At 43.1% G+C, this 14,121-nt stretch overlaps 1 protein-coding gene across 1 annotated transcript in view; it reads right to left on the reverse strand.

Moving 5' to 3' along the window:
• Positions 1 to 236: 236 nt before the first annotated feature.
• The window catches only part of RAB38 (RAB38, member RAS oncogene family), a gene marked incomplete at its 3' end in the record, with an annotated part of 32,058 nt that continues 18,173 nt past the window's right edge, over positions 237 to 14,121 (reverse strand). Inside the window, exons 2-3 of the mRNA XM_083362190.1 lie at positions 11,097 to 11,377; positions 237 to 389 (exon numbers count right to left, since the gene is read on the reverse strand). Coding sequence (XP_083218316.1) covers positions 237 to 389; positions 11,097 to 11,377 — 434 coding nt within the window. The remainder of the gene's footprint in view (positions 390 to 11,096; positions 11,378 to 14,121) is intronic.

Genomic DNA, 14,121 nt, shown 5'->3' on the forward strand with positions numbered 1-14,121 from the left:
CTCGAACAAACTACTCCAAGAATAATAAAAAAAACCATTTGTTTTAAATATTTGGGTTTCTTTTTCCTTCCCAGCGAAGGATACACATTTTCTAATCTTGGTTTCTCTTTCGCTTTCTGTTTGTTCAAGAACAACGCAAGCCCAGCCGTCTTGCATCGGAGAGATCCTGCTTCATGGCATTATTCCTGAGTTCTTGTTTGCTCAGTTCCAATGTCCATAAACAGCTTGGAAATTGCTTAGGATCCAAAGCAAGCTGAGCAGCGATTGCTTTTGGAAGAATTCACGTGAGGGTTGATGACATCTGGATTGATAGGCTGGGCTAGTTCACTGTCACTGGAAATTATGTGTTTCACCAAGCACCGAGCAGCTTCATCAATGTTTATGTTGTCCTGAATGGGGGCGGGGCGGGGGGGGGAAGACAAGAAAAGAAGAAGAATGAGTCCTAGTAGCCAGTGCCTGATGTTCTCTAGACATTTTGGATTTGCAACTCACAACATTCCTAGAAGACAATACAACTCCCAGAACATCTAGCCAACATTAGAATGCTCAGAACTCTTATGTCCGATACCCCAAGTCTAATAGCAGATTTCCTCAAATATCCAAAATGCTAACACTCAGAATTCTTAGCCAGCACAATCAAATTTCTGAACAATGTAAGTGACTAAGTTAGAGTCACTCCAATGAATGAAGTCCATCTGAAAGCCATTGTTATTTCTTCTTCTTCTTCTTCTTCTTCTTCTTCTTCTTCTTCTTCTTCTTCTTCTTCTTCTTCTTCTTCTTCTTCTTCTTCTTTTTCTCCTCCTCCTCCTCCTCCTCCTCCTCCTCCTTCTAACAATAATAATAATAAAGTTGGAAGGGACCTTGGAGGTCATCTAGTCCAACCCCCTGATCAGGCAGGAAACCCTATATCATTTTGGACAAATTGCTGTCCAGTCTCTTCTTTAAAACTTCCAGTGTTGGAACATTCACAGCTTCTGGAGGTAGGTTGTTCCAGTGGTTAATTGTTCTAACTGTCAGGAAGTTTCTCCTTAGTTCTAGGTTGCTTCTCTCCTTGATTAGTTTCCATCCGTTGCTTCTCATCCTGCCTTCAGGCGCTTTGGAGAATAGCTTGACTCCCTCTTCTTTGTGGCAACCCCTGAGATATTGGAAGACTGCTATCATGTCACCCCTCACCCTTCTCTTCGTTAAACTAGACATATGCAATTCCAGCAGCCGTTCCTTATATGTTTTAGTCTCCAGTCCTCTAATCATCTTTGTTGCTCTTCTTCTTCTTCTTCTTCTTCTTCTTCTTCTTCTTCTTCTTCTTCTTCTTCTTCTTCTTCTTCTTCTTCTTCTTCTTCTTCTTCCTCCTCCTCCTCCTCCTCCTCTTTCCACTCCCCCTCTCCCTCCCCCTCTCTCTCCCCCTCCCTCCTCCTCCTGCTCCTTCTCCAAGATACTTACGTCAGTGGGAAGGAACCCATGCTACCTACAATTCTATTTCCAGTACTTCCCCAGATTTTAACTTCAGGAAATTGCCAAGTAACAGAACATGATTTCCTTCAATTTTGGAGCCAATAAATGAATAAAATATGTGCTCTAAACTTAAATTAATTCGATACCTGTGGCAGTTCACCTTCAGGCTAAAAATTCATTTCCCATGCAACTCTGAGCTACTTTATATATATTATAGAGAGAGAATTTAAAATGAGTTCTCAGGGAAAAAAACAACCCTATCCTTACTTAAGGCTGAATTTAAAGTACATTCTTTGAACTTCTGTAATTTTGAATGCTTTGGGATCAAGTTCATTTCAGAATCAGTGGCATCACAGTTGTTAATTGTATCGCTGCAGTTGTTGTTAGTAACACAGTTGTTAAGTGAATCTGGCTTCCCCATTGACTTTGTTTGTCAAAAGGTCACAAAAGATGATCACATAACCCTAGGCCAGGGGTGTCAAACTGCTGGCTCGCAGGCCGGTTGCATCATATGGAGACTGCGCCCACCCCAGCTTTGGCAATGCAAAAAAGTTGCAGTACATCGCAACACGTCACACGACGTGGCGAGTTTGACACCTGTGCCCTAGACAAGGGGTAGGCAACCTTGGCTCTTTTATGGCTGGTGGACTTCAACTCCCAGAATTCCTGAGTCAGCCTAGCTGGTTCAGGAATTCTGGGTATTGAAGTCCACGAGTCATAAAAGAGCCAAGGTTGCCTACCCCTGGCCTAGACTTTGCAACTGTCATAACTATGAAACAGTTGCCAAGTGGGCAAATTTTGATTACGTGATGCTACAAAGGTCACAAGCATGAAAAACAGCATTTTTTTCAGTGTCGTAATAACTTTGAATGATCATTAAACGAATGGTTGTAATAGTCTACATTGTAATAGTAGAGGCATGTAGATTGTAATGAAGCAGTAATAGTGATACAGTATTATTCTAATTGTGCTCATCCAGTCATCTATTTGGGAAGCTGTAGCACTGGATTTTCCTGGGACAAAGTATCTTTGAAGCTGCTTGCAATTCCATCTGTTTGGACATTCTTGCAGGATAACCTGGCTTATACAAGTAGGAAAACTTGTACTGGTCACAATCAAATGCTAGGTTTCAATTAGCCAGCGACTCACTTTTGAATTTAACAGTTTACCAACTGAGCCACTAACCTTTTGCAACCACAGACAACAAAAGTTGATCGGGAGATTTTCTGAACAGACCTGGCAAATTCCTCTGGTTGACGAGTAGCTATTTTCAAGATGCTGTGAAATGCCACGAGAGAAAACCACGTAAATCTAAAAACTGCTTTTCAGCTCCAGCTGAGAGTGCTGGAGTGAAAAGAGAATTCCGCCAGAAGTCTAGATTTAATGTCCGCTGCCAAAGGTTTGGACCAGACGCAGGGGTCTTCAAACTTGGCCCTTTTATGACTTGTGGACTTCAACTCCCAGAATTCCTCAGCCAGGCAAACTGGCTGAAGAATTCTGGGAGTTGAGGTCCACAAGTCATAAAAGGGCCAAGTTTGAAGACCCCCTGGACCAGAGTTAGAGAACCAATTCTGCACGGAAAAGATTTCAATTCAAATTCTCAGCATCATTAGAAACAACCGGGAGAACAAAAACTCTTTTTCTACCCCAAAACTCTGGAGAATTGCTACCATTATTAACAAGGCCTTGTTCCTAAGAAAAGTCAACTCTTGATCCTAGGTTTATAAACTAGAATCATAGAAAGGGACCTTGGGGGTCTTTTATCCAACCCCCTGCTCAAGGCAGCAGATCTTATATCATCACAGGCAAATGGTGGTCCAATCTTTTCTTGCAAACCTCCAGGGATCGAGCGGGCGCACAATTCTGGGAGGCAGGCTGTTCCCTTGATTAATTGTTCTCACGGTCAGAAAATTACTCTTTAACAAAAGTTCACCCGCTACTTCTTGTTCTGCCCTCCGGTGCTTTGGAGACTGTCAATCCCCTCTCCCCTGTGACAGCCCCTCAAATACTGGAAGAAGTTAATGATCATGTGCCTGCAATCCTTCTCGTCAGTAGGCTACTCTGAACCATTCATCCTAGGATTTAGCCTCCAGCCCCTTTATCGTTTTTCTGGATCGAAAAACTTTGTTGATTTTGAATTTTGTTTTCTGTTGGTTGTTGATACAATTACGGAAACCTGACAAGCAGGACAAATTAATATATTAATTATCATATTAATTCTGAACCACATTTGCTCATTGCCCCAAGGGGTTCAAAGCTATGTACAACAGGTGAACTTCACAATGGTCAAGTACTTCCCAATTCGATATAATAATAATAATAATAATAATAATAATAATAATAATAATAATAATAATAATAATAATAATAATAATAAGAAGAAGAAGAAGAAGAAGAAGAAGAAGAAGAAGAAGAAGAAGAAGAAGAAGAAGAAGAAGAAGAAGAAGAAGTTGGAAGGGACCTTGGAGGTCATCTAGTCCAACCCCCTGCTCAGGCAGGAAACCCTATACCATTTCAGGCAAATGGCTATCCAGTCTCTTCTTAAAAACTTCCAGTGTTGCAGCATTCACCACTTCTGTAGGCAGGTTGTTCCACTGGTTAATTGTTCTAACTGTCAGGAAGTTCCTCCTTAGTTCTAGGTTGCTTTTCTCCTTGACTAGTTTCCAGCTTCTTGTCCTGCTTTCAGGTGCTTTGGAGAATAGCTTGACTCCCTCTTCTTTGGGGCAGCCCCTGAGATATTGGAACACGGCTTTCATGTCACCCGTCACCCTTCTCTTCGTTAAACTACACATACCCAATTCCAGCAACGTGGAATGAGAGCACTTAGAATTCCTGGCATGGACTGTAATTTGTGAGAAAACTTCCAATAGGACATGAGGTCACAGAAGACTTAATACACAATGTGCCATTTTTTGAAATCTGCATAAATACTCTTTGTATCGTTGCTACCAAAAAACGCAACAATCCTGATTAAGCTTTGAGCAAGTGTGCAATTTATCTCTGGACAGGTGGGCTACAGCTAGCGTCCCAAAGATGCTTTTTCTAAAAGGCTAGTGGACTTTCTTGGCTTTTACCTTGAAAACATTTTGCCTCTCCAGTTCCACTGAAGAAGTTCCTTGGATGAAAAGAGAAACGTTTTCAAAGAGAAAAAAATAAAAGAAGCCCACTTGCCTTCGATAGAATTGAAGAAGCTTCTTCGATGAGAAGCGAAATGTTTTCGGGGGGGGGGGGGAAACAAGAAAGTCCACTTGACTTTTGGAAAAAAGCACATTTGGGACAACCATGACCTAGATCACGGAGAATCTCCATAAATATAGTTAATGGAAACTTTTCTTGGTATTGATGCCAAAAATAAATAAATGAAAACTAACAAGATGACTGCTGTAAGTTACACAGGTAATGATTCAAACTGATTTTCTAATTCCTTTCCAATCCCCCAAATATAAATTGTAAGAATCTTTGATTATTGGTAATAAAGCTGACTGCACAAGTAGCAAAGAGTAAAAATGGAATGATTTTACGTTAACGTGAAATAAACAATAAAGTTGATTGAATACACCTTCAAGCAATCTTAAAAGCAGTTTAGTGTTTGTCAGTACTTTTTTTGTAAAACAAAAAGGTGCCGGAACTCACACATGTTATACAACCTGCCTTGCCTACCCTACAAGGTTCCATCCAAAAAAGGTGCCGGAACTCCGTTCTGAGCGTTCTATGAGAAAAAAAGCCCTGGTGTTTGTTGCCCATCATTTTAATTTTTTTTTATTTTTTTTATTTTAATTCCATTTATATCCCGCCCTTCTCCGAAGACTCAGGGCGGCTTACAAGCTTAGCAGTCTTTGCATTGTTCTTCCTGCCTCTAGATTAGGTTTTGAGATTCTCCATTGTAATCTCTGAAATAAATTCCCTTAAATCTGAGTCCCTAGTTTTCTTTTACTGACAAAATTTGCCTTTATTACTTTTTATGGGCCATTCTCTCTTCCGGATGAAATATTTTATGACCAGCCATGCAAATCTTTTTGGATTTATGATGCTGCAATCCCAAGCTATAAAACTATGCCTAGTTTCATACAGTACTGTAGTTTTACTTCAGTGGTGGGATTCAAATAGGTGAGCAACCGGTTCTCTGTGTGGATGCCACATCCGGAAGTCCATTCTGGGTCTGAGGGACAAAAAAATTAGCTACCGGTTCTGCTGAACTGGTGCAAACCGGCTGAATCCCACCCCTGTTCTACTTTATAGTGACAAAAATTTTTGTTGGTTTTGACGCTGAAGAGGGAGAGTTATTTTAGGCCACGGGTGGGGAACGATGGCCCTTTTATGACTTGCGGACTTCAACTCCCAGAATTCCACTCCGGAACTCAGGGAGTTGGAGTCCACAAGTCATAATGGGGCCATCGTTCCCCACCTCTGTTTTAGGCAACCTGGATTTTTGAAGTTGTACCTGTTAACAAAATGGTGTGCCTGGTGTTGCCTTCTAAATTTGCAATTTTGGATGGGTTCCCTGATCCCTCTGAAGGAATCTGAGAGTCCCTGTTCCAGTTAGCAATTTTTATTACACGATATAAGCGACGGTAAATTTCATGCATTTAAATTTCATAAGCTACAGTTAGTTTCCTGCGGACGTTTTGTTAGCATGGAGTAACCTAACTCTCCTCTCCTCTGATCCCTTTGCTACAGTACAAGTCATCCTCGACTTACAGCCATTTGTTTAGCGACCATTCGAAATTACAGCAGCACTGAAAAAAGTGATTGACAACCGATCCTAACATTTAGGAGCGTTGCAGGGTCTACATCAGGGATCTTCAAACTTGGCCCTTTTATGACTTGTGGACTTCAACTCCCAGAATTCCTCAAGCCAGCATGGCTGGCTGAGGAATTCTGGGAGTTGAAGTCCACAAGTCACAAAAGGGCCAAGTTTGAAGACCTTGGTCTAGATCACAGGTCTGCAACCCACGGCTCCGGAGCCGCATGCGGCTCTTTCAGCCATCTCCTGTGGCTCCCAGTCCTCTGCCATGTGCAGTCCCCCCAAAAAAAGTGGGACTAAAAAAGTTCAACCAATCAATTCAAATATGCAGGGTAGGTGCATATCTCGCCTTGGCTCCACTCTTCAGTCAAACCCTGTTCTGCGCATGCGCGCATATACGCGCATGCACACACATTTTTTGCGGCTCCCAGTTTTTCCTTTTGTGAGGGAACCGGTTCCGAGTGGCTCTTTCACTGTTTCAGGTTGCTGACCCCTGGTCTAGATGATCTTGTGAACAAAATTCAGGCATCGGCCCATCAGCAAGTGTTTATTTCAGTTGTTGCATTCCCAGGGTCATGTGATCGCCCTTTGCCACCTTCCCAAATGGAATCTGACAGGCAAAATCAATGGGGGAAGCCGGATTTGCTTAATGCCCGTGTGACACACTTGAAAACTGCAGGGATTCCCTTCACAATTGTGGTAGAAAAAGCTCATAGAATCAGGCAAAACTCCTTTAACACCTAAATTGGATGTCTATGGAGATTCTCAGTCATCCAGGTCATGATTGTTCCAAAGGGAATAGGACAGAAAACATCCTATAACCACAAAGACTCCACACCCATTTGCTCTACTCAGGTGACCCTGAGGACACAGACAAACCTCCATGTGGCCTCAACGACTCTCTGAAACAGGGGTTTTAAAGTGCCGGCCCGTGGGCCAGTTGCATCATGTGTAGGCTGTGCCCGCCCCAGCTCCAGCAGTGCGAAAAAAGTCACGATACATCGTGACATGTCAGGTGACGCGGCGATTTTGACACCTGTGCTCTAAAAGAATGCAAATGACCAGCGGTCTGCAAGGAGTATAAATCCTTCCATTCCCCACCATCCAGCCAGAGCTGAAGAAGCTTCTTGGATGAGAAGCGAAACGTCTTCAAGGAAAAACAAGGAAGTCCAGTTGTCTCCCAAAAAAAGCTCCTTTGGGGCCTTAAATTGGATGAAACTCCCTTAACAATTACCTTGCTTACCAATGGAAATTCTGCTCCCAATTGGCGTCATAACACGAGAACTAGCTGTATGAATGCCACTGATCTCTGCACTAAGGACCACCATTTCTCAAGCCCCTTACCCTACCCTTGTCAAGGGACCAAGATTCAAAGAGATCTTATTTAATGAGCTTTAATGCCAACAATTATAAGGGATGTGGTGGCTCAGTGGGTTAGGACGCTGAGCTTGTTGATCAGAAGGTCGGCAGTTTGGCGGGTCGAATCCCGAGTGCCGCGTAGCAGAGTGAGCGCCTGTTACTCGTCCCAGCTTCTGCCAACCTAGCAGTTCGAAAGCACGTAAAAATGCAAGTAGAAAAATAGGGACCACTACGGTGGGAAGGTAACAGCGTTCCGTGCGCCTTTGGCCTCTAGTCATGCCGGCCACATGACACGGAGGCGTCCTCGGACAAGCGCTGGCTCTTCGGCTTTGAAACGGAGATGAGCACCGGCCCCTAGATTCGGAAACGACTAGCACGCATGTGCGGGGGAACCTTTACCTTTACCTTTAATGCCAACAATTAGAGAGGGTGTGAGGGCTCAGTGGTTAAAGATGCTGAGCTTCTCAGCTACAAAGCTGACAGACTGGGTTCGAGACCCAAGTGCCACGTGACTGGGTGAGCTCCCGTTCCTTGCTCCAGCTCCTGCCCACCTAGCAGTTCGAAAGCATGCAAATGCAAGTAGATAAACAGGTACCACTTTGGTGGGAATGTAAGAGCATCCCATGCCCCTCGGTGTATACTCATGCTGGCCACATGACCATGGAAGCCTCTTCAGACAATGCTGGCTCCTTTGGCTAAGAAACATAGATGAGCACTGACCCTGAGAGTCAGACAAGACTGGACAGGGAAATCTTTACAACACTTCATTTAGTGACCATTGCCTTATGCCTTATGAGCGTTTTTCATAGTTACGACTTTTGCAGCATCCCCACGATCATGTGATCAAAATTCAGATGCTTGGCCACTGGTTCATATTTATGTCCTTTGCAGTGTCCTAGAGTCATGTGATCCCCTTCTGCAACTTTCTGACGAGCAAATTTAATGGGGAAGATTCCCTTAACCAGATTACTAACTTATCTTATTGAAAGAGCCTTGGTGACGCAGTGGGCTAATGCCTCCTTAAGTAACACCAGCTGCCTGCAATTAGCGCAGGTTCGAGTCCCACTAGGCTCAAGGTTGACTCAGCCTTCCATCCTTCCGAGGTAGGTAAAATGAGGACCCAGATTGTTGGGGGCAATTAAGCTGACTTTGTAATAATGCCGCTGGGGGTGTGTGTGTATGAAAGCCCTAATAAGCAGGCATATACATAGAATGAAGGCTACTGCTAAGCTTGTAAGCCGCCCTGAGTCTTCGGAGAAGGGCGGGATATAAATGGAATTAAAATAAATAAATAAATAAATAAATCAACTGCAGTGATTTTACAACCGTGGCAAGAAAAGTCGTAAAATGGGGAAAAACTCGCTTAACAAATGTCTCACTTAACAGAAATTATGGGCTCAGTCGTGATCATAAGTCAAGGGCTACCAGCACTGCAAAGCTAGTTACAGCAGGAAATTTGCTGCGTCTTTTGAACTAATCAAAACTCAAAAAACAAAACCCCAAACCCAAATGAAGTGTAAGAGATCCCCAACCCCCAAATGGTCTCTCCATTTCACATGACTTCATGGATAGTGCAGCAGTCATAACTTTGAAGACAGGCCGTACGTTTTTTTAAGTCCGTCGTAATTTCAAACTGTCCCTAAGCAACCAGTCATATATCAAGGGCTACCTGCAATTTGCTTTGGAAAGACCTGGTAAGGATGTTTGAAGCAGTTAATAAATGACTGACAGATTTATTTTCTGAAATTTCAAAGATGGTCCTGACGGAGAGCAAAGCATGCAACGTTGCTGTGACAAATAAGCTATATATGGAAAAGTTCAAACGCTATTACTGAAGTGAGACTGAATTTGGTTGATATTCAGAAACAGAAATAATTTGAGAATTAGGGCATTAGGAGACGTGCATCAAGACTAATTAAATTGGGTATCTTATATCAACATTTAATTATAAGCTACTAGATTTAAAACTTTAAGGTAATGATGTGAGACTCACCCCTACAGCCTTCCCTTCTAAGTTCAATCAAATGCCAAACCCAAAAGATATGCTAATAAGATTTCTAAAATAATCAGGTGAAAGAAGAGAACTCTGCAAAAAACTCATGGAATAAAAGAGATAAATTGGGATGGAGATAAAGATGTTTTTTTAAGACACTAGTTGTGCCATACTGCAAATTCTTCAAAGCAATGGGAGAAGAATGATTAAAAGGTAAAGGTAAAAGTTTCCACATTACTCGCGCTTGACTCCAGGGCTCGTGCTTGCTCATCTCCATTTCTTGGCCGAGGGAGTTAGAGTTGTCCGAAGGCAATTTCCATGCTCATGTGGCCAATATGGCTGTATGCCAAAGATGTACGGAATGCTGTGACTGTCCCACCAAAGTCGTACTTATTTATCTACTTGCATTTGCATGCTTTCAAACCACCAAGAGCCTTGGTGGAGCACTGGGCTAATGCCTCCTTAAGTAACACCAGCTGCCTGCAATTAGTGCAAGTTCGAGTCCCACCAGGCTCAAGGTTGACTCAGCCTTCCATCCTTCCGAGGTAGGTAAAATGAGGACCCAGATTGTTGGGGGCAATAAGCTGACTTTGTAATAATGCCGCTTGGGGTGGGGGCGAAAGCCCTAATAAGCCGGCATATACATAGAATGAAGGCTATTGCTAAGCACATTGATTTGTGCTTTAAATTGTAAGCCGCCCTGAGTCTTCGGAGAAGGGCGGGATATAAATGGGATTAAAATAAATTAAATAAATAAATAAATAAATAAATAAATAAATAAATAAATAAATAAATAAATAAATAAATAAATAAATAAACAAACCGCTAGGTGGGCAGGAGCTGGAGCAAGGACCCACAGAGTTTGGGTCTCAAACCCAGGCTGTTAGCTTTCCAGCTGACAAGCTCAGCATGTTTAACTGCTGAGCCATTTTCGCTCCTCAAAATGAAGCCTGTTAGAAGCGGGAAACAAATTCACACCTCCATGAAGAGACTAGGAACAATGTTAAAAGGAACACAATATAAATGGAGGTATCTTTTTCAAGCTAACTGTATTTCAACCACAAAGAAGCCAGCGGGTTAAAGACACTGAGCTTGCCAGCTGGAAAGCTGACAACCTGGGTTGGAGAGCCAAACTCTGTGCAACAGAGTGAGCTCCTGTTCCTTGGACAGTAGAATCTAATAACAGGATGACAGAGTTGGAAGGGATCTTGGAGGTCTTGTAGTCCAACCTCCTGCTCAGGCAGAAAACTCTAAACCATTTCAGACAAATGGTTGTCCAATCTCTTCTGAAAAACGGAGGCAGGTTGTTCCACTTATTAATTGTTCTAACTGCCAGGAAATTTCTCCTCAGTTCTAGGTTGCTTCTCTCTTTGGTTAGTTTCCATCCATTGCTTCTTGTCCTACCTTCAAGGGCTTTGGAGAAGAGGTTGACTCTGTCTTCTTTGTGGCAGCCCCTTAGATATTGGAAGACAGCTATCATATCACCCCAATGATGACCAAGCCTAACTCAATGGGTCAATATTATTACCTGACACAGAAGAGAGTTACCTTAGCCGATGTTTCGAACCATCCCACAAAACCATTGTCCTTGCAGAACTGGTCCATCTTGAAGCCATTATTCACCAGTAACTCTTGGCCTTGATCACATTTGTTTGCTAACAGGACAGTTGGCACCATCTGGCCATTTGGGAGAGTCAGTTTAGTGTCCAAATCCTCCTTCCACTTGGTTACGGCTTCAAAGGTAGCTGGCCTCGTAACATCAAAGACGATAAAAGCTCCCACAGCTTCTCGGTAGTAGACCCGTGTCATGTTCCCAAATCTTTCTTGACCTATAAGGATAAAAAGACACCTTTCAACATATCTACACCTACTACACTGTGAGAGATTTGAGCGAAAGCTGAAAAAGGAAGGGAAAAGGAACACAGACGTAAGCAATCAAGAGATAATGGATGAGTCAATTGATCTTGGAGGTCTTCTAGTCCAACCCCCTGCTCAAGCAGGAGACCCTATACCATTTCAGACAAGGGGCCGCCCAGTCTCTTCATTAAAGCCTTCAGTGATGGAGCACCCAAAACCTCTGAAGGCAAGCTGTTCCATTGGTTGATTGTTCTCACTGCTAGGAAGTTTCTCCTTAGTTCTAGGCTGCTTCTCTCCTTGATTAGTTTCCATCCATCATGGTAGCCCCTCAAACATTGGAGCAGCCACGAAGAAGAGGGGGTCAACCTATTCTCCAAAGCACCAGAAGGCCGGACAAGAAACAATGGATGGAAACTAATCAAGGAGAGGAGCAACCTAGAACTAAGAAGAAACTTCCTGACAGTAAGAACAATTACTGTATTTTTCGGACCATAAGACACACTTTTTCCCCCCAAAAGTGGGGGGGGGAAACAAGGGTGCGTCTTATGGTCTGAAGGTGATCCGTATGGCCAGCCCCAACCTCTGCAAGTGGAGCACGAATCGGCACGTGCTGAGAAACATCGATCTCACGCTCCTGCACTGTCCCTCGCTCGGTTTCAGCTTCCCTTGCTACAAGAGAAAGCAGGCTGAAACGGAGTGAGGGAGATTGCCAGGAATGCGAATCGGCTGATCTCACACTGCTGCAATCTGCCTCGTTTCAGCCTGCTTTCTCTTGTAGCAAGGGAAGCTGAAACTGAGCGAGGGAGTATGCAGGAGCACGAGATCGGCTGATTCGCATTTCTGGCAATCTCCCTCGCTCCGTTTCAGCTTGCTTTCTGCAAGAGAAAGCCGGGCTGCAGGGCCACCTCCGCGGGTACTGCTCTAATGCAGAGAGGGAAGGACAAAGAGGGAGAGAAGGAAGGAAGGAAGGAAGGAAGGAAGGAAGGAAGGAAGGAAGGAAGGGACAATGGGAGAGGGAGGGAGAGAAAGAGAGAGAGAGAAAGAGAGGGAGAGAGAGAGAAGGAGAAAGAATTTTTTTTCTTGTTTTCCTGCTCTAGAAATTGGGTGTGTCTTATGGTCCGGTGCGTCTTATGGTCCGAAAAATACGGTAACCAGTGGAACAGCTTGCCTTCAGAAGTTGTGGATGAGTGGAGGCTTTTAAGAAAAGATTGGCCAGTCACATGTTTGAAATGGTATAGGCAGAGGGGCTCCTGCTTGAGCATGGGGTTGGACTAGAAGACCTCCAAGGTCTCTTTGAAATCTATTATTCTGGATTTTGTACAGTTGAAGCATGAAACAGACTCTACCTTACTTAACATAGACAAAAAGAGGCACAAATCACTGTGAGATGGAAAGCACTGCCTGAACATTGCAAATTTGGCAAAGGGCAAAACAACTGAGAAGCTGTTTTGTAGAATTCTGAAACAAAACTTTCAAAAAAAAAAGACAACAGTGACAGATTTAGCATTAGGAGAGCATCTGAAATGGTTGTCTCCATGGAAACAGTTGCTAGAAATACTATAAAGCTTCAATCAGTAGTAGAAACACACATAGCTTGCAATAGTGTATGCCACGGGTCTTCAAACTTGGCCCCCATTTTACCGACCTCAGAAGGATGGAAGCCTGAGTCAACCTTGAGCTGGTCAGAATCGAACTGCTGATTGTGGGCAGAGTTAGCCTGCAATATTGCATTCTAACCACTGGGCCACCATGGCTCCTTGGTCCTATTGCCTGAAACACTTGGGGTTAATTTAAAATTTATTTAATTTAGTTTTAACTTTTGTAATTTGTATTTTTATTCTTGCCCTGTTCACCGCCCTGAGTCCTGCGGGAGAAGGGCGGTATAGAAATATTATTAAATAAATAAAATAAATAAAATGAATTGATAATAATTGAAGTTCACATACTTTTGGCACACACAAATATGTAGCTTTAGATCATTTTCCTCAAGCAGTAAATGAAGAAAGCAATGTTTTTGACTCATTTTATTGAATTAGATTGTCTTTAGTTAGTTTTAGGACTTGTGTGGAAAACAGATCAAAGTTTAGGCCATATTTTTTTGCAGAAATATTGAAAGTTCAAAAGGGTTCATAAAATTTTAACCAACACTGTATAGGCATAGCTATTTTAGCTGTGGCGGATACACATTCAATTTTTCCCCCCAATGACTTTAACAATACGACACATAACACTGATACATTGAGAAAATGTTTTAGCGTTCCAGAACAACTGCAGGTAGTCCTCAGCTTACAGCCACAATGGGGGCAGGAATTTCCCTTTCTAAGTAAAGCGGTTGTTAAGTGAGCATGTCTGATTTTATGATCTTTCATGCGATGGTTAAGTAAATCACTGCAGTCGCTAAGCAAATCTGATTTCCTCTATTGAGAATTTGACTGCTGGGAGCCAGCTGGGAAGGCCCTATGTCAGGCATGTGAAACTCGCAATATCACGCGAATTTTTCCCCATTGCCGGCAATGGGGTGGGTGCGGTTTCATCGTGACACATTTGGCCCACGGGCTGGCAGCTTGACATGCCTGCCCTATGTGACTCTGGGATGCTGCAAAGATGGCAATTGCCCAGTACCCAAATTTTGAATGTGTGATTGTAGTCTTAAGTGCAAGGACCGGTTGTAAGCAGTGGTGGGATTAAAATATTACGAACAACCGGTTCTCTGTGT

Source organism: Vipera ursinii (genome assembly GCF_947247035.1).
Source record: "Vipera ursinii genome assembly, chromosome: 4".
Lineage (NCBI taxonomy): Eukaryota > Metazoa > Chordata > Lepidosauria > Squamata > Viperidae > Vipera > Vipera ursinii.